The sequence below is a fragment of the Lepisma saccharinum genome, chromosome 9, assembly GCF_977018435.1.
Source record: "Lepisma saccharinum chromosome 9, izLepSacc3.1, whole genome shotgun sequence".
NCBI classification, from domain to species: domain Eukaryota; kingdom Metazoa; phylum Arthropoda; class Insecta; order Zygentoma; family Lepismatidae; genus Lepisma; species Lepisma saccharinum.
The window spans coordinates 71,472,233-71,497,014 of NC_139237.1; the positions used below are offsets into that span (position 1 = coordinate 71,472,233).

At 38.9% G+C, this 24,782-nt stretch overlaps 1 protein-coding gene across 1 annotated transcript in view; it reads left to right on the forward strand.

Annotated features, from left to right (window-relative positions):
* LOC145992726 (aromatase-like) overlaps positions 1-24,782 on the forward strand; it is a 37,834-nt gene that overhangs the window by 2,715 nt on the left and 10,337 nt on the right. Inside the window, exons 2-5 of the mRNA XM_083129111.1 lie at positions 10,804-10,916; positions 12,211-12,361; positions 19,349-19,509; positions 21,668-21,853. Of these exons, the coding sequence (XP_082985237.1) occupies positions 10,823-10,916; positions 12,211-12,361; positions 19,349-19,509; positions 21,668-21,853 (592 nt within the window). The 5' untranslated portion in view covers positions 10,804-10,822. The remainder of the gene's footprint in view (positions 1-10,803; positions 10,917-12,210; positions 12,362-19,348; positions 19,510-21,667; positions 21,854-24,782) is intronic.

Below are 24,782 nucleotides of genomic sequence, written 5' to 3' on the forward strand. Positions count from 1 at the left end.
GGTTGAACTCCCCCCACCAATAAAAAATTCCTCTGTGTGTCTATCATGTTGTTGAAGACACTCCCTTCCCTCCCCCCCCCCCGCTGCACTCTACAGGCCGCTAAGTAAATACTGATTGGTCATTACTAACAGATGTGCAATGTAAGCACCATGCTGTTTCAAAAAGTGGCAAATTAATTGACACGTACAAAATATAGAAAAATCAGCATCCAATAAGAATATGCAGATATTCAGCCGATTCTTTGTTATCCACTGGCGTACGCATGGGGAGCTGATGGGGTTACAGCTCCTCCCAGAATTTTGAGAAAATAAAAATTTTCAAATTAAGGTAGTAAAGAACTCGGAAAAACCAAGGTGATAAATCCAACCCCGCATTAAAATGAACCCAATTACCATTTTGTCTTTGAACGACTTTTAAAATGAAGGTTTCAAATGTTAATTAAGAATATCTTATAGTGTGTAACGCCCATAGAACGCAGGTAATATCCATCTTCACAATTCCAACCCCCTCCAAAAAAAAAAAAAAAAAATCCTGCGTACGCTATTGTTGTCATTTTCCCATTTTACGTACTCCTGTAACTGAAATAGGCAAAAATAGACACTATAACATTCATGCCCCTTTCAGAAATGGCATGAAACGGATTTTAAACTGGCCAGGAAACATAAACGGCATTTTAGGACAAATCAGATCTTCTATAGAACATTTCTTCTAGAGATATTGGTAAAAATTATTTGGCTATATTGGCAGCAGAGATGGTGCCAGAAAAAGTGAGTGGAGAAGCAAAGGGGTGTAGGACTACCTTCTAGGGTGCAGTCGCATGTATAATGCATATTTGGGCTAGGGTTGAATTGATTGAATTGTTGTTTTAAGTCCACTTTATGCACATGAAGGCTAGTCGGGACTGGACCCACAGTTTAAAATTGGATCCGAACTATACACACACACACACACACACACACACACATTTATATATATACATATATATATATATATATATATATATATATATGGGCTAGAAAGAGCGTTTGTTATGTATAAGACCAAAAGGTTGATTAAGTAGGCGTTCATCTCCTTTGCCCCTTCTAACCTCTGTAAAGAGTAGCAGCATGCATCCTTTTCACAGAAGGCAAGCTTTACGTGTTGCAGTACTGCGAAAACTTAATTTGGCACAGTTTCAAATATAAAAAGTTCATATTTTGTCTATTACATGTTGCATCTTGCACAACCTAAAAAAGTCTCTTTTTAATTGATGTTTATCGGATGATTGAAGGATGACTTTCATACTTCCATTGATGAAAAAGAAATGAAAGAAAATAGATGTCACAATATCATTGAAACTTTGCTAAACAAATTTGTAAGTAGAAGATAAGACGTTTGATTGTTTTGTAATCAAAAGTTTGTTTATATATCGTAATGATAGGTCATTGCTTTCAACTTTTTCTTCTAAAACGAAATTTTTGAGGTGCACACGTTCTGTTAAAAAAAATCTATATCCTATTCATAAATCTGTTGCAATATGCTAGCTACTATCAGAATTTCTTCGAGAATAGTTTCTTTGAGATTTGATAAAAGTAAGAATCTTTCAGGAAACTCAATGTAAACAGATATTCTCATTTTAAAGTCTGTTAACAACTTATCCAATACTTCAGTAAGCTGGTGTGAAGGAGACTAAGATAAGTTTCGAACAAATATTATCGAGTTACCAGCCAGGTAAATTCGACGTTAATGCACAACGTTTCGTGCACATACATTGCTCTCTATATCAAATAATATTGAATTTGAGACCAAGTTTAAATATGTGAGTATGAAACACAGGGCCGGGCGACTGGCCAGGGTGCCGTCCTCAGGGGGGCACCAACACAAGTCTTCCTTGATTAGCACCAAAATGTTATTCTGATTACTAGGGGTGTGCGGGATCCCGAAAAGTCGGGATCGGGGAAAAAATTGCTGTCCCGGTCCCGACTGTTCAGGATTTTAAAAAGTCGTTAATTCTCGACGTTTTCAGCATTGCAAGTGTTTGGAACTTAGCTGAAATTGTAAGTTTTTATTCCAGAAATGCTGTGTAGAATTCGAGATTTTCAGAGCTTCAGGAAGTTTCGAACATTTCCCATCCCGAATGTCGGGATTTAAAAAGATTCCCATTCCGTCCCAAAAAATACTGTCCCGCACACCCCTACTGATTACACAACCGTGGCTATTTGCTTGAGTTTATTTTTAAGCCCACTTTATGTACAGAAAGGCTAATCCGGACTGGACGTACAGTTTAAAGTTGGATCCGAACCACTATGTGCTTCCATCGAGTGCGCATAACTATTTCTTTTCATTGGTAAAAGGTAAAGTAAAAAGTAAAGTGCTCCCCTGTGCTCCCATGAAGGCGTATAGGGGGTGTGGAGGTAACGCCCCACACTTTCTTGATCCGGTCATGAGTGGGGCTGATGTGATCAGCATCACGCCCCTGACCGCCTTTACCCCCAGGGTTTCCCCCAGGTACCCATGTTATTCGACGCTGGGTGGGCGCCGGGGCCGCTTCCAACGTTAGAAAAGTTCCCGGATTTGAACCGGCCGGGGATCGAACCCGGGACCTTGAGAATGGTAGTCAGACGCGTTACCGACTTTTTTTTTATCAAAAGGAAATACCCCCTACACGGAGGTATCCCCCTCCATTCACTCTTTTTCCCACTTTTACACTTTTCAATTCTTACATTTTTCTTTGTCTCTTATCAACTGGACGAACACAAATACCCTTGCCTTACCCGGGACTCGAACCCAGAACCCCTGGCGTTGTAGCGCGCTCTGCTAACCACTTCGCCACGGAGGTCGACACCGACTGAGCCACCGCGGCCACATTTCTTTTCATTGACGAAAATTAATTGAAGGTACTGCTGCATAACCTATGCATATTGCAAAATCATGTAGCAATTTAAGCTAGAAGACTCCACTGTTATTTTGATATCATTATGTAGGTATTAAGTGAATACATGCCTAAAATACTTTAAAAATAAGGCTATATTTTTTCCTATAATTTTCGTCACTAAAACTGCAAATATATAACATGGTCATGTTTCTTTTTTTATTAGAGGAAGGTTTTATTGTCAGATGTAGGGCTTTTACAGAGATATGGGTTCCAGGCATGACTTAGCTGGAATCCCACGTTCCTGTTTAGATTCGTGTTTTCTCGGGCAATGACTATGGCTTCTTTTATTCCTTTGTCCCAGTAATCAACACATTTGGCTATGATTTTCGGTGTCAAGAAATGAGTCTTCACCACATAGCCCCTCTGCTTGTAGCAACACAGGAGAGGAACGTATCATTACAACAGTTGTATCATTTATCAGACAAACGAGTGGGTAATCTCCGACCGTTGATTCATCGACACGCTCCTCTAGTATCCCTGCAAATTTACCTCACAGTCCATACCGGATTTATGAATATTGTGTGGAAAATGTTAGCTTATTTTTGCGACCACTATCAATTAATTCTTCTGTATGCAGTTAAGCTACGTATGTGCAGAATTCCAAATAATAAAACGAGAAAGTATCACAAAGCTACAAAATTATAAAATATAATATGAAAGGCATGCATTAGTGAAATAAAATCCCTCGGTATTAACTTAAATCTACCCAGTGAGTTGAGCATTCCAGATTTTTGTTTTTAGACACGGAAATCGGAAATATAAGCTCAAGACCTGTGGATCAAGAGATGGTACTGGCATACCTGCATAAACGATTTGCAATTCATCTGGGAAAGATCTCGTTCCATATGATTTCACACACAAATCTTCTATTATATCCTTTGTCTTTAACTTCATAAACACAACACTAGCACGACTACTAAACCACTAACATCTAAACAAATAATAAATTTTCGAATCGCCAATATAGGAACACCACCTACCACACGCATTCAATTCCTCACTAAAATCTTCTGTTGTGTTCCTGCCTGGCCGAGAATAAAATTCCCTGTGGATGCTAAAAAAAAACCTCTCCCAGCTTGAAATTCCCTGCGATGCGAAGCTAGAATCATCGTGTTTGTTTAGGGTTACCAGATCGCAATAAGGGAAATGTAGGACATGTTGTCCCATAATGTAGGACTTTATGTCAAAATATAGGACACAAAACATTCGCAATAAATAATACGTATTTCTACAGAACACGTTAAAAAGTGATTTCAAAATGACACTTTTTCAGTTTAAAAAAATGAATTCTTAACGAATTCTTAAATGTACTGTAATATACTAAGCAATGCACTTCTACTTCATCAACTTCTACTACATGTTTTAACTGGTACTTCTCAGAAGAGAAAATTTTCTCAAAATTGTAGGTTTAGTCAAAATATTGAGACTGAACGGTCAATCTTCGAAATTATAGGACCAGCACCAAACCTTTTACAGACTTCATGAAAAAAAATCTCTTGTGAGTCCATTGGGCTGATGATAGTGCAAGTAGTCTCTCAACATTTGCATTATGACCTGTCATGGCTAACAAATATTCAGCAATTACCGTAGTTTGAAATGGTTACAAAAGTTGAATCTTGGGTATTTTTTGTATAATTACAGAATTTCTACCAAAATATCAAATTCAAATTCTTGTCTTTATCAGGACTTTTCTTGACCTTTCTTTCGTTTTGGTTAACCTTTATTTATTCGATCCCTACTTAGGTAAAGTTGGAAATTAGCAAATAAGAAAATACATATCTATGATATTTAATGAAAATCCCCTACCAAATGGGCAGTTAAGATTAAAACCGAAGCTGAATTTTACAAGAGAATTAGACTTGCTTCATCTTTTAATGCATCCTGGACTGCGTTTGGCAGACTAGCGAGGTTCTGGCATCTGTATTCACAGCCAGTATAATTTTATGTGGGGCTTGTGTTGTCGTCCCTATGTGTATGTGATTGTTTCTTCATCCATCTTATCTTACCACATAAATATAGTGACGAAGACGGGGATTGTCCAGTGCTTGTTACGTGGGCGGATGCAAATTACGTGATAGTTAGAGTGCACGTTGTACCGAGTGAACTGTCCGATGACGCCATTCGATCGGTCCTGAGTACGTACGGTCAGATAATATCCTTGGACGATGAACGGTATTCCAGTGATCACATTTATCCGGTAAGAACTGGCCGTAAAATCGCCAAAATGAATCTAACTCGTGCGATTCCATCGTACGTCACAATCAGTGGCGGACGATACTGGGTGACATATAGCGGGCAAGACCGTACTTGCAGTTACTGTGACCTTAGTGACCATTTTTACGTTACCTGTCCGTCCCGACGTCGTCAAATGGAGAAACCCGAAGATACGTCCTATGCCGGGGCGGCGCGTCCTGTCCCGAGGAATGTGCCGGCTGCCGAGAAAATGATGACCCCGACACCCACTATACTACCTGTGCATCTGAAACGCTCCGGAGACCAGGAAAATGAGGACAACGTACAAGCTTCACTACAGGGTGTACCTAAAAATACCGTACCAGATTCCACTTTACCACCCAGTGTAGAAAACAAGACACCAGCAGACGTCCCTAACCCCGTCAGTGTGGACCAAGTTAATGTCAACCAAGCAGCCCACGTAGCAGAGAAGAATGGGGAAGAAACAATGGACGTTACCCTCGAGGTGCCCAATAGTCCGATGCAGCAGGCAGATGACCATGCAGGTGAAAGTGGGAACTCCGAGACGGCGTCCCCCGCATCAGGCACTCTTCCGAAAACAACGAAGGAACCAAAAAAGAAGAAGAAACGCAGTCTCCCTACGAACGATACGGCGTCGACACGGCGGCAAGATGGCCCTCATCGTTCGGTGTCTCCAGTGTCTCGGCGACTGCGTAGAACGATGAGTGCGACAAGAGACCAAAGTGCGAAATCTAGTGGCGGCTCTGATTGGTCGCTTGACGTCAATGTGTGATATATGTCTACCATATCCTAGTTATGAAGTGTGTTGTCCGCGTTATAATGGTATTAGGGTTATGTTTGTCGCATGTCGTAGTGAAATTGAAAAAGGTAAATAGTTTAACGTCAGTAAATGCACATAACATTCCCACCGGGTACACTAGTACAGAATCCCACATGATGACCCCCATATATCATTTTGCAACAATAAACATTAACAAGATGAAATCTAGTGTCAAGCATCATGCATTCTTGGACTATATTAAGCAAAGTCACCTGGATGTAATTTTCCTGCAAGAAGTCGGGACCGACGATTTCTGTCTGGGCAGTGAATATACCGTGTATAACAATTTTACTCACAATTCTCTAGGAACCGCCATAGTTGTGAAATCAGGCCTCCATGTAACGGAAGTTTACCATCACCCGTCTGGTCGTATCACATGTATCCAAATAGGAAACATATGGTTTTGTAATGTTTATGCACCATCAGGTACCAACGCTAGAAATACTCGGAACATATTTTACGCTACAGACGTGGCGAAGGCATTAGGTGGCTCCCGTCAAAACATTGTGCTGGTGGGTGATTTTAATTGTACTCTAAGAAGACAGGACCAATATCCAGGATTCCATACATCACCTAGCTTGCAGGCGCTGGTTGAAGGGTTTAAACTGCACGATGTTTGGGTGGCTAAAGGTCCGAATATAGACGGCTACACATACATACGTGCCGACACAGCGAGTCGGCTTGATCGTTTTTACGTTAGTGCACACATGATTAGCAAAATATCTGCGATTCGAATTTTCCCAACGTGCTTTAGTGATCATTTAAGTGTCCAACTCGACATGAGTTTGGATGTACCTTCAGTTGGACGAGGGCGGGGATTTTGGAAGTTCAATGTACGCTTATTGGAAGATGAACACTTTCGTACCGAATTTAAACAAAAATGGAAGAAGTGGGAAGAAATGAGCGTACGTCAAACTGACATTATTATGTGGTGGGACACTTTTCTAAAACCCTCCATTAAATATTTCTGTTTAGCATATAGTCGTGACAAATACTCAGATTTCAATAAGAAATATAACTTTTACTACAGAGTGCTTCACGAACTAACAACACAGGTAATACAAGGGAAGCCAGTGCGGCAAGAAGTGAAACGAGTGCAAGCAGTGCTGCTGAGCATGCACAGAGAGCGTATGCAAGGTTACAATGTTAGGAGTCGTCTTCCTATGTTTGATGCACAAGAAGAAGCCTCGTTGGTGCAGGTGTTAGCAGAGAGACGCAGTGCACAGCGAAAGAGAATAACGTGTCTCGATACAACCACGGGGAGACTAACCGAACCCAAGTTAATACGAAAGTACTTACGGGACTTTTATGCAGATCAGTTTAAAGAGAAGGAAGATCAAAGCTCCCGTCGCACTCCACTGCAAGGGATGGACCTTCCCATGTTAACGGAAGATGACCGTCGCTATTTAGAACAGCCATTCTCAAAGAAAGAAGTGTACGAGTCTGTTCACAGTGGAAAAAGAGGTAAAGCTCCGGGAATCGATGGTGTCCCGATAGAATTGTTCCAAACCTTTTGGACTACGGTGGCTCCACTGTTCACACGCTGGCTCAATGCGGTGTTTACGAAGAAACGCCTTGGACGAACAAGTCTTACGGGTGTTATGGTTTTGATTCCCAAAATATCTCAGCCCAGAAAGCCAGAAGATTTCCGGCCAATCACATTACTATGTGCTGATTATAAAATCTTTGCACGTTTGATCACCCGAAGGTTGCAACGATTTGCGGATACTTTATTAGGGCCGTATCAATATGTATATGGTACAAGTGGTAAAATATTTCACATTCTAACTAGTGTACGTGACATCATCACTTCTATGCAAGATATTGAAGGTTCTCAAGCTGCTTTAGTGGCGTTAGATTTCAAAAGTGCCTTTGACTCCCTCAGACATGACTATCTTTTCCAATACTTTGGTAAAGTGGGATGTGGTGATTTCTTTGTACAATCTATACAGAGCTTATACAGAGAAGCTCGAGTTCAGTTATCTATCGATGGTTTTCTGTTGCAAGCCTTTTCTATTCAGCGCTCTGTTCGTCAAGGATGTCCCTTTTCCTTATTTGCATTCTGCGCAGCTCTGGCTCCATTTTTACGACTGATGCATGCAAAACTTCAGGGACTCAGGCTTCTTGGGAGAGACCACAAAATATGTGCGTACGCAGATGATGTAACCGTAATCGTGAAAGATCGGCTAGACTTGACTCGTATGGAGGCCGTACTTGAAACGTTACGAAAGCAGACGGGACTTAGTTTGAACCAGAAGAAATCTAAAATCCTACCCCTAGGGTGTAACCCCACTCTGTGGACTGAATCTGTATCTATACCCATTGTTGATAAAGTGACAATTTTGGGAATAAACTTCACTACGACCATCACAGATACTGTCTCCAGAACCTTTACAACTATTCTCCCAAAAATCCAGGCAGTGTTGAACATGAATCGTTATAGACAATTATCCTTACGCTCTAGAATACAGTATGTGAACATGTTTGCATTATCAAAGTTGTGGTATGCGGCGCAAGTTTTGCCTGTTACTGCGAAAGACGCGGCGCAAGTACGAAAGATGATAACGCGCTTCATATGGCATGCACATTTGTTTCATGTCGCACATGAAACGTTATGCCTCCCAGCAAGTAAAGGAGGACTGAACTTGCGCCAAGTGGAGAGACAAGCCTCAGCCTTGTTTCTACAACGGAACATTGAGTTGCTTCTGCAATACCCTGATAGTTTAACAGCAAGATTACTACATACTCTGATAGATGAAGTGGAACTGCGAACACCCATTTATCCAGGGAAGATCCCTTCCCACTACAACTATTTGAGGACAACTCTTGTCGAGTTTTGCTATCTCCTAATCGGTTCACCTCACATGGATGTCGATGGCATGACAGTGAATTTTTTCTATAACCAATTGACTTGCAGGTTACACCACCAGCCACGAATTGTGCTTCTCCGAACTAATGTAGTGTGGTCAAACGTATGGAGAAATATATCTGCCTCTCATCTTTCTAACCGCGTTCGATCTTTGTGGTACCTAGTAGTTCACGATGCCATTGCGACCGGTGCTCGAAAGTGGCGATACCAGATGACTGACAGTGCTGTATGTTCCAATTGTCATCAAGCTGAAGACACTTTACGACATCGCCTTGTAACATGTCCCGCAACGGTCGATCAATGGAAGTATTTGTGTAAATGCCTTATGTAGAACATCGCCCGATACATTTACTGTAGATCATTTACTGTTACCAGACTTTGTGTTCTTCCCTCTTACTAAAGTAAGAGCGGTCCAGTTTTTAGTAGCTCAATATATTTATTATATTTTAGGACATAATTCAGTGTCAATGCAAATTTCGCTGCAATATCACTACAGTGAGCATTATTACCAGATGGACCAAGCCAACCGCAAAACACTCTATGCAAATTTTTTGCAGGCCCTTTTCTTGTAAATACACCTAATTATGTAATATAGATCTGATATATGTGTCATGTTATCATAGGATCATGTAAGTAGACCCTACTGCATAAAATAAAGAATATTAAAAAAAAAAAAAAAAAAAAAAAAAAAAAAAAAAAAAAAAGTGGTTAGCACATCGCGCTGCGATGCCAAGGGTCCCGGGTTCGAATCCCGGTCGGGCTTGGTTGTTTGTGAATGTCCATTCATCAATTTCATCATTTCATCACTCATCCCCATCTTCGCAAATTAGCCAAGAGGCACAAAACGCGAAGTAAAATAAACTAAATCAATCAATCAATCAAACATTAATCCACCCAATTGGACAATGACTTACACTTTATCAAATGGCATACCTTTAACTATTAATTGACATAATAACTAATAAATAAAATGCATTTACTTCCTCATGGTGTGCTATTAATATCCTACTATGAACGCTGCCGCACCCTGTACAAAGGCCATCGGGGAAGAATGGCAGAGTAGGTCAATCAATGGTCGCCAGCCGAAAGAACGGCAAAGGCCTTGGGGTGGAGAGTGCAACCGATGGAAGGAGGTTACTCTGGCTACGGAATCACCACGCCTGAGAAGCAGTGTTTCCTTCCCCTCGCCAAGGGATTTAAAGGGAGCCGGTGGAATCTCACCCGGCTGAGATTCCACCAGCTGAAGAAAGGTTCATTCCAAGACATTCAGCAGCAAACGGCTGGCAACATTCGCACGCTGAAAGCAAAGAAATATGTGAATCTAAGATTGGTTCAAAAGAATATTGAACTTAAGAACTTCTCTTTTTTCAATTATAGTTGGGTCACCTCCGATTACCTAGATGACCCAGAGTATATGCTGCTGACAGAATTGTGAAGACCATCCATAGACCACCACTCAAGACCAAGGCCCTACTCCGCTCAGTCAAGGATGATCTGGCACTCATAGTCCAGGAGCATATCACATACCGTATGAATGTGGGACACCATATATAGGACAAACAGGATGCACAATTGAACAGAAATGAATTGAATATCAGACTGTACCAACCAAAAAAGTCAGGGCTAGCAGAACACAGCATTACCGAGGGTCACAGGATTTTATTTGCTGACACGAAAAACAGTAGCTTCTTATCATTCATGATTCTTATTAATAAATTTGTTTTCATTATAAGCAGACGTTTTAAAATACCTTTCCTGGCTTCCATTCTTCCTTGAGTGTGAGGCTGGAAAATCCACACATTCACGAACCAATTACCTTTCTTGCTGCCTTCCACCCAGGATGTAGCTCTAGAAAAATTGACACAAGAATAAAATTAATCATTCAGTGAACATCTAATTACTTATGTAAATTTACAAAGCAAGCTAAATGTAATAACCTGTTTTCATTTTGTTTGCTAACCTTAGTTCATATTTATGTTTTCCAGATAATATTCAGTCTCCACAATGTCTGACAACACAATACTGTTGTTAGCATCAACAGCTGTGATCGCACTTGTAGCATTTTTCTTTAAAAGAAGTTCCAATTCAAATGTTCCAGGTAAATATATACATACAACTTATTTAAACTGAATTAGTGTCAATATTTTCACTGGGATATGTGATGTTTACTCTTTTCCAACTTTTCTCTTTTTGGTTGTTCGCCACCTGTGGCAATCCCTTCCCCCTGCCATGACTATGACTGTAATGTCACACAGATATGTAGGTAACAATATTTACCAAAAGTACAAAAAAATATAATATGCATATTAAAACTAACAGTTTTTGAATGGTTTATACTGCCAAATGCATGTCACCTTATTTATAGTAGGAGTCATCTAAATTCGGGATGTCAGTGGCTCTTCATTACATGTAACAGTTCAGGAATCTGATAACAAGATTACCCTAGGATGTTCCACTTGCTGCACATTTACTCTGATTGTTGCTCTGTGTATTACATGGGCACCATAGAACATTCTGTTATAAAGGATGTCATGGACATCCCTCCCTGGAAATTGACATAATTTTTATAGTCAGTAACAGAAATAAGGGGGCCTCCCTGATGGCATAGTGGTAATGTCACTGCCTTGTAATCACGGGGGTCAATACCCGGTGGAGGCACTTAGTAGTTCATATTCCACTTTAAACTGTAGGTTCAGTAGCTTCTGTGCATAAAGTGGACTTAAATAATAAAAAAAAAACTCAAATTAAAACTAAATAGAAGAAATAAAGCCAAAGTAAAAAAGAATAATTAGATAAAAAAAATTATGTGTAAAATGCAGGAACTGGGTCAAAACTTCACATTCTACCACTTAGTACGAGTAAAGGATCCCATAAGTTTTCAAAACTCTGAGAGTTTCTTATGTAACAGCTCACACAATGTAAACTTTATGACAAAATTTTTCCCCTAATTTCAAAGATTTACTTGAACAAGGTGTGTAAAAGTTAATAACAAAATAGATTAACTAGGAGCTTCAGTATATTAATTTTACGAAGTTTTAAAACATAAATAAAAAACAGTTGGATCAAGTAGATGAGTCTCCCCATGGATATAATAATGATGATGATAATAATAATAATAATAAATTTGCAGGAAAATAGTTAACATTATTATTGGTTGATTAATTGTTATTTACTTATTATTATTTCTGCTCTTCAATTTTATGTCAATGGCTTGAGCCCTCCTACAAAAACCTCTGACTATGGGCAATATTAAAAGAATATTATGATAGGTATGTTCCAATGTTTCTTGTTTGGCAGATGTCAGTGGCATGTCTTACAATTATATTTGAGCACTGTACTTTTTATACACATATTGTAAGAGTTTCAATTTAATTCTTTGCTTTCATCAATAGGTCCATCATATCTTTTTGGTCTTGGGCCACATATTGTATTCGTAAGATATTTATGGTTTGGTATACCAGAGGCGACAGCATATTACCTTAATAAATATGGAGATAAAGTGAAAGTGTGGATTGCTGGTGAACCAACATTAATCACTAGCAGGTGAGTCACGTAAGACAATTATCTTTTTTAATAATATGTAAACTGGCACTGGCAGTGCATACTTACTGTAGGAGTTAATGAGGTCTTGAAAAGTTCACATATTGTTGATATGTGTATACTACTAAGGCTCAGGTATTCTATCATATCCATTGCTCAAAGTGAGGGAGGGATGCGAGGGGATGGTACCTAAGTAACCAGAATCGTTGGACCAACAACAGTTATTACGTGGGAAAGGTTGGTTTTATGTTGGTTGGCAAATTTAAGTTGGTCTTATGTTGGGCCAACATTTATTGCCAACGCATGTCCAACCATGAAAAAGTGAGTCAAAATAAGTTTTAAAAATTACTTTCTCCTGTTAAGACAACTGTAAAGGGTATGCTGTAAATGCTAGTGTGTAAAGTAAATGATGGGTGATACATGTTTCTTTCTGAACATTTCAGTCACAGCACATACTGAAAACATTAATGAATGAAAACTGTTAATGAAAGTAGAAGCTATTCATAGCTTGTAATCACTAGCCAGTCCTTTATCAGCCACAATGGAAAGATGTGTTGGGAATTGCTTATGGTTTGTCTGTTTAGCTGTAGCAGAACAAGAACATCGTTAAAGGTATTCTTGTGAAGGTAGTTCATTATCTCTATCTATCTATTTATCTATCTATCTATATACATATAAATAATAAACAATGCTCTGTGCAGACTAACTTCCACGAAAGACGGAAAACTAGGTAAACTCTAGAAAGTGTTTTGTGCTACCACTTGAAGGTACCTTGAAAACAATGATACCATATGAATGAGAAACTGCCGTGTAATTTTTTTATATTTTTACACAAATAATTTGCACTTGAGTTTATATTTAGCCTCACAATAAATTATATATATATCATACCACAAGCCAATATATACTTTAGTTTTCAATACATTGGTCCAACGTAAAAACCACATGTTGGGCCAACATTGGAACCATGACCAAAATTACCATTGCCCAACGGTATGTTCTTAAGTTTGGCCAACCATTTTGAGTACAGTTGGCCCAACCAGTCTTGGTTACTTGGGTATGCACCTACAGTAGTTAGCAAAATTGTTACCATGTTAAACCATAGGAGCATCCCTCCAGCTAACCCCCAATGCTCGACCAAACATTCCCCCAGTGCCCCAGTTAACATTTTCCACTTCAGGAGCTGATCATATCCAAGCCAAGCCATAGTTCCTTGGCAAAATTTTAATGGAAAAGTCAATGTAGGAGCACAAAGAGAATTCCTGACCTTGAAATATGGACAAGTCTGTTGAGGGAGTGAACTCTGCAGGACAAGTCAATTAATGGAGGAAACTCTGCAGGGCAAGTCTGATCCTCCAGGTTGGGTGTTTGGTAGAGAGTTAACAACCTCATAAGGGCAAAGGTTATGTGACCAAATGCAACAGTCTGAGATCAATGGATTTGTCTTATGAAAGACTCAGCAAAGAAAATGGATAAATTATTTTAAACCCATTATTGATTGCAGGTGAGCACTGCAGTCAATATCGTGTTTCATTAAGTGCCATTTTAACAGCATTTAAAGTATTGGTCTGTGGTTCTCTCTAGCATAATTTTAAACTGTCAGGCAGTATGAGAGAGACCATTGTTGTAAAAGGCATACTGACAACAGTGAGTGCTGAGCTCACCTGCAACTGATCACATTACAGTTATCTTTAGATTTATGCATTATTTAGTCAATAAATTTATGTTGTTTTTAGTGAATGATTGTGGCAATATGTTTTTTGTAGTGTAAAATTTCTAACTGGTTACATAGTATTTCAACTTGTGAATACTGTGAAAATAATATAGACAAGGCAATCAGTGAGTGGCTAGAAGAAGATGCAAACAATGATTTTGAACAACAGTTGCCTTCTGAGTTTGAGAACCCTGGTGATTTACAAAGGGCCGTCAAAATATTTTGCACAATCCACTGTAACTTTATTATTATTTACACTTTCTTGAAACTATCATATATGATCAAATCACATAATTTCTTAACAAAAACAATATCATCAACACTTCTCAACATAGATTTTGTAGACGGAAATCAACGATATCAGCTATATTTGAATACCTAGAATATGTGAGGGATCTGTTAGACAATAGGGACCAATGTGTAGGGCAAAGGTAAAAAAAAAGGTAAAGTGTTCCCCTGTGCATAGCACCATGCCATGAAGGCGTATAGGGGGGTGTGGGGCATGGCCCCTTGGAAAATTAAGTCAACCACGAACATGGTAAATTCAAATTTAAACAATGTTTTTTGAGGGAACAACACTATTATTGGGCGAAATGTGCCTCCGTTGGCTCCCCTGGAAAAAATACCTTCCTTGCCCCTCTCTGGAAAAAATCCTGCAAACGTCAATGAAATAAGGTAAATCAGTATGGAATAAGTGGCAAAGAAAATGATTGGTTTCAATGCTACTTAGAAAACAGTACCCAAGTCCTCGAGATTAGGCAGATAGATGAAAAAAGTAAGTGCACAACAAAATGTGTCTCGGAACAATGCAAAATAACATGTGGAGTTACCCAGGGATCTATACTGGGACCAATCCTGTTTGTGGTATATATAAATGACTTACCAATAAACCTAAGCTCTGCAAGATCTGTTTTATACCACAAATAAATCTGACAGTGACTGGGACCATTAAAAAGAATCGCACAGAGCTGTCTCATGAAGTACTATTGGGTCATCCCATAAGTAATGCAATTTCTGCAAGGCCGAGGAAAATATGGCATTCGATGGTCGAATTACAAACTACTCCAAGGCTATGATACTATCAATGGATAGGACAGTTCATTGGGTATTCATGCACGGAGCAAGAGCAGTCTGCAGCAAGTTCTGTGGCAGTAACAAGTTTGAACATGGAGGTGTTTGAAGAACAAATAAGGTATGTTATGCTTTATAAGTTCTGCCAATGCTGTGTATGGTGTCATGAAACTCTTGAAGCCCACAAATGTCAAAGATGGCCCCCAAAATTCCAGTCTGGAAACACCAGCCTCACTGATATTCCATGATAAGGGACTCCCATCGAGTTGGACAACGCCGTTCTGAGAGCAACTGTTGAGGAGAATCCACATCAGAAGGTTCAAGAATTGGCCACAGCACTCTCATCGACCTATTCAAACATTCACCATCATCTGCAGGATCTTGGTTAAGTGTTCAAACTGGGGAAATGGCTACCTCATTCATTGGCAACAGAGCAGAGGCAGCAGCATGTGGACATTTGCAGTTCCCTACTGACCCATAACAAAAGGGAGCCATTTTTGGACAGAATGGTGACGGGAAACAAAAAGTGGATATTTACAACATTAAGAGCAAACGTCAGTGGTGTAAAGAGGGTGTAGTGGAAACAGTGACAAAACAAGAGCTTCACCCACAATAAGTGATGTGTGCTTGGTGGGATATCCGTGGTATCATCCATTTTGAATTGCTTCCACCAAACTAGACAATCATGGCGGAAGTCTACTGTCAGCAGTTGGATCGGCTATGGGCTGCATTGCTGGACAAACGTCCTGCACTGATCAATAGTAAGGGTGTGCTGATCCATGGAGACAACGCCCGCCCACACACGGCAAAGCGAACCTGTAAGAAAGACTACGGGAATTGGGATGGGAGAAAAGGCCTCACCAACCATATTCACCTAACCTTACACCTACAGATTTCAGTCTGTTTTGCAGTCTCAAAAACCATGCTGATATAAAAAGATTGCAAAACATGAGTATATGCGGCGAACAGTGGACGAGATTTTCTCCTCAAAATCAACAGCTTTCTTTGAACACAGTGTTCAAAAACTGGTTGACAGGTGGCAGAGGGTTGTCGAAACAGGATGACGAGAATTTTGATGACTGATGATTGTGTTCCAGGTATATCATCGTTCTTTTCTTTCTTGTGCTGAAGATGGGATGACCTAATAAATAATAATGATCATCCAGCCTCTTTGATTTTGGTGAAGATAGTATGCTGGTTTCCTATGTCCCAAAGGAGAACAGCAACATCATCCTCATTTTCAGCTTGCATGATTCAGATGATTAGATGCAGCTACGGGTGACAAGACAAAACGAGCCATCATCACTTTTTACAGCATCACAAAATATGGTGCAGATGTTGTAGATCAGTAAGGCACAGTACACAGTTGCTAGAATTTGCTGCCAGTGACCATTGAGAATCCTCTTTAACCTTCTGGACATGGGTGCTATAAACAGACAAATAATTCACAAATTGAACACAAATGAGATGATGACATGAAGAAAGTTTTTGAGAGTTTTGGCATTTAAATGGACAAGGAATCAACTGCATGCGAGACTCACCATTGCACACATACATAATGGTCTGAAGGTGAAGATCCGGCACTTTGTCCAGCTTCCTGAACCAGTTCAGCAACAAATCCAGAACAAAGAACATCCAAGTGTGAGTTGTGTCCAACAAAGAAAAATTGGAAAAAAATTCCTAAATTCACCAGGTGCACTGTAGCAACATGTGGTGAACACACTGTCACAATCTGAGGTCAGTGCCACTTCAGAGATGAGGAATTTAAGGTCTAGGTCCATTAACAACAGTTTAACTTTTTTTGGAACTATGTTATTTTCAGCATTGGAAATCAATTTTCTTGTGAGTTAATCTATTTTGAAACTAAAAATGTAATAAAGAAGAAGGAAAATAATTAACAGATCACTAGAAATACAGAAAATAAATGCTAAAAAAATAACATTTGGTGAAATATGCCAGAAAAAGAAGGGTGAGCATGGTGCTCACCCAGAACCGATGACATGACTTAAGCAAGCATGGCCGAATCTGGATTAAAATAGGAACATGGAATGTGGTAACAGCGATGAGACTGGAAGAGATGAATAAATTGTTTAATTGATTGATTGATTGAGTAGGTGTTTTAAGTTCATTTTATGTACAGTAAGGCTAACCGGTACTGGACCTACAGTTTAAAGTGGGATCCGAACCACAATGTGCCTCCACCGGGTATCGAACCCGGGACCCCTTGATTACAAGGCAGCGACACTACCACTGTGCGATTGGGGAGGCTGAGAGATGAATAAAGTAGCTGATGAAATAGTAATATTTGAATGTGACCTTGTTGCTCTACAGGAGGTGAAATAGCGAAGGTATGAAAGAGTGGATAAGTTAAAATATAAATTATTGAATGGTGGACCTGACAGAAGAAATTATTAGATTAGATTTATTATAACCCATGAATCACAAGTTTGTAAATACCACTGTGATATTGGACATGTCAACCAAACATTACAATGAAATATTAAAATACAGTGACGTGCATACAAGGTAAGCTACTGAAGCACTGCTTCGGCATGCAATTCAAATTTTGCATAATTCCCAGGATACTTAAGACTCCCCGAAAGTGTCGAGAGGCATTTTTGCGGGGCCCGTGAAAGACTAAAATGCAGCAAAGCAGTGGCGTGCGGTGTTTTTATTAAGGCAAGCCTGCCCCTTGATGTACTATTGTTTATTTAAAAATTATATATTCAGTGCTTCAGATATCTAAATGATCACCGCACGCTACTGTTAAAATACAATTCCTTAACAAATTACAATTCTCAATTCACTGATTGGAGAAATAGATTGACGAGTTTTATACAATGCTTAGGTACATGTTTTCATTATAACAAGAAGAATAGAGAAAGTCGTGATGGAGTTTCGCCCAATAAATGAGATAAACTGCACTGTGCTCCAAGATTTTCAATTGTTTCTCTTGTAGTCTACGGTTGTTACAAGCATAGAAACGCAGTTTTTTGTTGTGACGTTTCAGAACTCATGCTCCCATCATCAGACATTTATTTTTAGTTTGACATTTATTTTAGCACAATCAAACTAAAAATAAATGTCTGATGAAGAGAGTGTGTGTTCTCCTGAAAGTCAGAAGGAAAAACTGTATTTTTATGCTTGTAACAACTGTAGACTACAATAGAAATAATTCTACAATGCAGGCAATGTGTACAAACAAGAAAACTTAGATTTTCAAGTTGAATAAATGCCCATGAAAAGAAGTTTATAATTATAGAACCATCTCCTCAAATCTCCTATGTGTCTTCAGAGCACAATTCTAATTCACAGCCAGATTTCTAAATAATCAGCACAGGAATAGCTATAGTAATTTTTGATGACCAAGAGAAAATATGATACACAAAAAAAAATTCAAAAAAACTGATTCAAGTTCTCAAATACATCTCAACACGGCAACAACTAACCAGAGAATTGACATCTTGCAAGTTTTTAACTGAATAACTCACCAATATATCTCATGACTCCCAAAGGATGATTGCTTTGCATGAAGAAAAATATGCTCAGTTTAAGAGGTATGTAATTTCGACTCAAACGGTAATGCAGAGAAGAAATTTTCATAAAACAACACTGGAACAAGTTGGCTGACAGGTTTCAAGTGGGACAAGTTTGATGGCATTTATGGGGGAAAAAAGGCTCTTAATTATTGATATTTATTGGATCTCCCATTTCCACATACAAAACATGCTCTCCAAGTTAAAACTCAGTATTTTTTATTTTGTACAACATAGGAGGAAGGGCAGATTTTCTTGCTTGTAGCTTTGTGACTGATTCTTTCCCGATGGCTATGGAGCAGAAATCAAAAAACAACCTGGAAGTATGAAAATTTTAAATCTGGGTCTGTGATAATTGTTGGAGAACATCCTTTTGTAACTTTTTGAATGCTTCATTTACTGATTTCACTTGCTTTCAGTTGCATAGCAGAGAACAGTTTCTAAAAACAGACAAAAATAATAATAGTAACAACATTGAAAAAAAGCACTCTTTGTGTTCTGTACCTGCACTTTCCTCTATATTTCACAAGAAAGCAACTGGAAAACATAATGATAAAAAGTAACTACATGGTGTTCATATTAACACCATAAAATTTCAAGCACAAGATCAAAAGAACACAGAAGTTTGCAGAGGAATTAATGCATTTACTTTGTTTCTCTTCTCTATAGTCCTTCAATAGTTCATCATATACTTAAAGTAAATGGTACACGTTACACTGCTCGATTTGGAAACTCAACAGGTCTCAGGCATCTTGGTATGTACAACAATGGAATCATCTGGAATAATGATGTGAAATCCTGGAAAATGCTCAGATCATTTTTCCAAAAAGGTTAGTTGTATAGTAACCTAATGAAAAGTTAGTGAAAATTGTTAGCTCAACCAGTGATCGTCTGGATCCTTGGCATTACATGTCAATGTGGTAAGAACTGTGGCATTTCCAGAAATTTTCCTAGGGGTTCTGAATTGAAGACTTTGAAAGCAATTTCATCAAACTATACATATTTGTAAAAAAAAAAGATAATTTCTAGCATGAGGAAATTTGAGTGAAGAAAGTTTAAAGTAAATGAATTGTCAACAAATAGGCCCATAGCCAGAAATATGTTTGGGGGGGGGGGCTCATCCCTTATCAGCATGGGCGTCACCAGAAATTAGTTCAAATAATAATGACAATAATAATTATTGTTATTTTACAATAAGAACTATTATAACTTATTAAAAATAACCAATTTCAGTCCAAATTTATTGTTATTATTACATAAATGGTGAGACTTTGCTGCTTGGTCCACCTTATCAGTGAATATCTAACAGAATTATTGTCCATTATTTTTCTTATATTTTGTACAGTTAGTTTGCTGAAAGTAATAGTTTTTGTATTTTGATATTCACTTTTACACAATCGTTCAAAAAAAAGGTTTAATTTTACTCATGAAGTTTATATTCTGTGACCTCTCACAATTATAAGTTTGGGAAGCTGTGGATCCATTTATTCTTTGGATTAAAAGTTAGAATATAAAAATATAAACTGGTTCCTTTATTATACCCTAAACGTTTTTCGAAGCAATGCAGTTTTTACTGTGGTTATAACTTTATATCTGTTATTAACAATAATAACATTTAAATTAGATATTTGTAGGATTTCGGGGGCTTCAGCCCCCTTAGCCCTCTCCCTGGCTACCTGCCTGTTAATAAACTATATACAATTACTAAGTTTATTAATTATACTGTATTAGTCGAACAGGAATGGGAATTCTGCACATTTGGCTCCAAGGGTATATATTCCACATATGAACTCACTCTTTAGCCTTCTTAAACCCGAAGATTTATGGCTGCAGCAACACAAGCCTTTCATTTGTCTAAATCCTGGGCAAGATCAATCCAATCTTTTGACATCAACAGTGAAGTAAAACAGGGAGATGGGCTGTCAACTATCCTTTTCAACATTGCACTTCATAAAGCCATTAGTACAATTAACAAAAGACACACTATATTTACCAAGACTAGCCAAATCTGCGCCTATGCAGACGACGTAACAATCATTGCAAGGACAGAAAATTCAATGAAACAAGTATTTCAAGAACTGTAAAAAGAAACAGAGACAGTAGGATTACATGTAAACACTGAAAAGACAAAATGTATGATTGTATCACCTAAAAGCAGATATAGACAAATACACAGCATACAAATAGAGGACACAGAAAAACAAGCAGTGCAAAGCTTTAAATACCTGGGAATGGTAATAGATAACAACGATCAAATAAGCAAGACAATTTTGGACAGAATACAAGCAGGCAACAAAGCACACTGTGCCAATCTAAAGTTATTCAAGAGCAAGCTAATCGACAGGAGAACTAAAATGAAAGTATGTAAAACGTTAGTGAGACCAGTAATTACGTACAGCTCTGAAGTGTGGACACTCTCGAAGGAAGATGAAAACCACCTGAAAGTTCTTGAAAGAAGAATAATCAGGAAAATCTATGGACCCGTAAGGACAAATGATGAATGGAGAATCAGAAATAACGAAGAAATAGATGGAATACTGGATGGACAAGATATAGTTAGATTCATAAAATCACAAAGAATCAGATGGATAGGGCACGTCGAAAGAATGGGAGAGGAAAGATTGCCAAAGAAGATAATGAAAGAAAGAATGTACTCAAAGAGGGAGACCAAAGTTAAGATGGAGGGATGAAGTCATCCAGGACCTGGAGAAGAATGGGGAAGAAGAATACAAAATAGAGAAGACTGGAGGCACGTCGTGGAACAAGCCAAGGTCCGCCAGGGGCTGTAAAGCCATATGGTAAGGTAAGGTAAAGGGCATACAGTTTCAAGTGGAATCTGAACCACTACGCACCTCCACCAGATATCGAACCCAGGACTCCTTGATTGCATATGATTTTTTTTTTTTGTATAAAAACTACCAACAGACTTATAATATGTCAAATAGCAATGAAAATCCAATTTCTAATTCTGTTGAATTTACTTTTAAGCATTAAATTCCAACATACTGTCTGACGCAGTTCCTATTTCTGTGGAAGCTTCGAACCACATGCTTCAAAAAATTCCAGAGTTGAAAAATAGAACTGAAGATGGCAGCATTGAAGCACTGAACTTCATCAGACGTATCACACTTGCGGTGACTAATGGGTTAATGTTAAGAGTAAACATTTCTGATGGTAAGTCTTGTACATGCAGAGTATAAAGTATACATTAGTTGTAAATTAGAAATTACTCGTTCATTTTACAAGAAGTTAGTTTCAAGCATAAATTAATTTAAAATGTTCATTTTGGTTCATCCGAACTGAAATACAGTTCCTCTAATGATAGGTTTTGAATTTTTACAAGGGAAATAAATAAATGTATAACAAGTACATGAGATATGTTAATTATTTGTATACATTAGGCACCACCCTCTCACGATAGCATAGTGGTTAATATTTCTTTATAAAAGGGGCACAACCGGGGTTGTATTTGAAGGGAAATGAAGGAAGAATTCACCCCCTAGTTTCTGTATCTCCCCTCTGGATGCTAATTTTTGGCACTTGAGGAAACTGTAGATGTAGCTTGTTTAATATACTGATGCTTCAATACTGGATACTGGAATTTCACCCCCACTGCACACAACTATTTATTTTCATGGTGCATTTTATTAATTTGAGTTACTAAGAGTTTGAATATATTTGTGAAGAAATAAAAACAAGAAAATATATTCTCAAAGCAAAAATTGTACCTTTTTCACTATGTGAAAGCAAAGGGCTATAGAAAAAATTAGTGTTATTGAGTATAAGATTAAAATAAATTTGAAAGCCTACCGGAATAGCTCGTGACAAATTTCCTCTAAAAGCGAGATCTGTTGAAAAGATAATTTGCAGGTTTCTGTCCTAGTAATTAGGATATACTCCCTCTGTCCCATAATTATTGTCCGGTACACCTTTGTTTGTTGTCCCATAATAATTGTCCAATATTCAAACTGTGACATTGGTGTATACAGAAGAAAAAAATGAAACACGGGAATGAGTCATACAACTTTATTACTCAAGGATCAGTACAAATTGGCCGATCAAGTATCCAAAAGAACATGAATCAAAAGTTATCAATCCAGGATCAATACAAAGTGACCAAGAAGTTTGACAAAATAAAACATCAAGACGAAAGAGATTGTTGGTCCAGGAAGGTTGTCATCCCATCAACGAGTTAGATCTAGTGCTGCAGTGCTGCTGTAGCCTCGTCGTAAATGTTCCAAGGACACTCCAAGTGAGATGGCAGGACGTTGCGGCGGTTCAAGTGTGCTTTTTGCATATGGGGAATCCTGTAGTTGTTCCCACCTTGGACGCGCATAATTTCAATGAGACAGGACTGCAAAGTGAGAAAGACGTTGTTGAGCTTGTCGCGTGTCAGATCACAGAAAGATGTTTCAACGGCGGCGATCAACTCATCAATAGTTTGTGGAGCTGCCTGATGCTGGAGAGACTGAATTGCCCGGAAGTACCCCAGATCTAAAACATTCATGTCCGGACTGTTGGCGGTTGGCATACGAGATCCAAAGTGATTCCACTGGCCGCTGCAGCATCCATCCAGGTGCGGTCATTCGGAACAATATGCGGACGCGCATTGTCCTGCTGAACGGACACATGAAATTTCCCTGCGCGAAGTCCACGAGGCCGTTGTGCATCTATTGCTGGGATTAACTTGTTGATGAGCATGTCCCGGTAAACATCTTTGGTAATAGTTATTGGTTTGGTGACCATTGTACCAGCAGGATGATTACTGCTGTTCCTCTTGGCAGGTTCCTTGCTGATGAACGGCCAAATGCCTAACTTACCATTAAACCACTGCTTGCAACCAGGATCCCAACGAGGCCGGGCAACGGCAGCCAGAAACATGATCTTGGGAATAAACGATTTGCTTTTACATATTCGCTGCGAGTCTGGTTCGTTGGGCAGTAAGTACAATTTCTGACCGTTCTTCATCAGGTAGAACAATTTTTCATCCACATGAACTGTCTCCATCGTCATGTTGAACTTCGGAACTTCTTCTTTAGTCTGACTTTGCCTTTCATCCGAGATGCAACCGCAGCACAAATGGCCCCATTTCTCAACGATTGCTGCCCCTGTTGCCAAATGCGACGTGCTGTTCTCGTACTTACATGAAATTTCTCGGCCGCATTTCTCATGACACCTTTCTTCACTAGGCCAGCCGTATTGTTTTCCAACAGAAACTCGTACACTACCTGTTGTTCACTGTCCGTGAGGTTTTTGCTACCCCTGTCGCTTCCTATCATGGGTTGTGTGTACATGGCTGTTCTTCTCACATGTACTCACTGAAGGAGTGCTCTACTAACGATTTGCAGCGTGCCTTGCTAGACCAGCTTGCATACAGTGCCACACCAGTGTGTTTCAACCCAATGCCCCCTTTTGGTAATCATCTGGGCTGTATTTGTTGCTCGTTGAGATAAGGTCACGTTGTTCCTCTTCACAATCTTGAAGACTGATCTACTGTGCCTCTCCTCATGTGTGTGCTTTCCATCTGCCTCTTCGTCTGTAATTCCTGTACTACCATTTTGGCATACCGGACTATAATTATGGGACAGAGGGAGTACACACTAACACACAGTAATAGCAATTTCACTTATACACAAATTACTAACCACAGTTTGCCACAGGTGGTTGCAGGATCTATAATTGATAAAACTGCACATAAATTTATGAGGTCTGGAAAAATGGGAAGTTGCCCAATCTGAAGCACCAGGGTCCTATAAATAGTAACAAACAATTTACATCACCCCCCCACCCCCTTCAGGCATGAGGCCTTGGACATGTGCCAGCATTGCCTTTCCCTGTACTTGTATGGTCAGTGGCGTACACAAGGGGGGATTACGGGGTTTAACCCCCCCCCCCCCTTTGAGCTTTTGAAATATTATGAAAAATGCTGTGAAGAAAATTAAAAATGAACAATTTATCTACTACTACTACTACTAATAATAATAATAATTATAATAATTTGAATTGTTATTCCCATTCAGCATGGAGAAAGGCACAGCATTCCAAACACACGCGTCTTTCAGAGTGAATGTCTTGAAAATAAGATATGTGGGCACCTTCGATT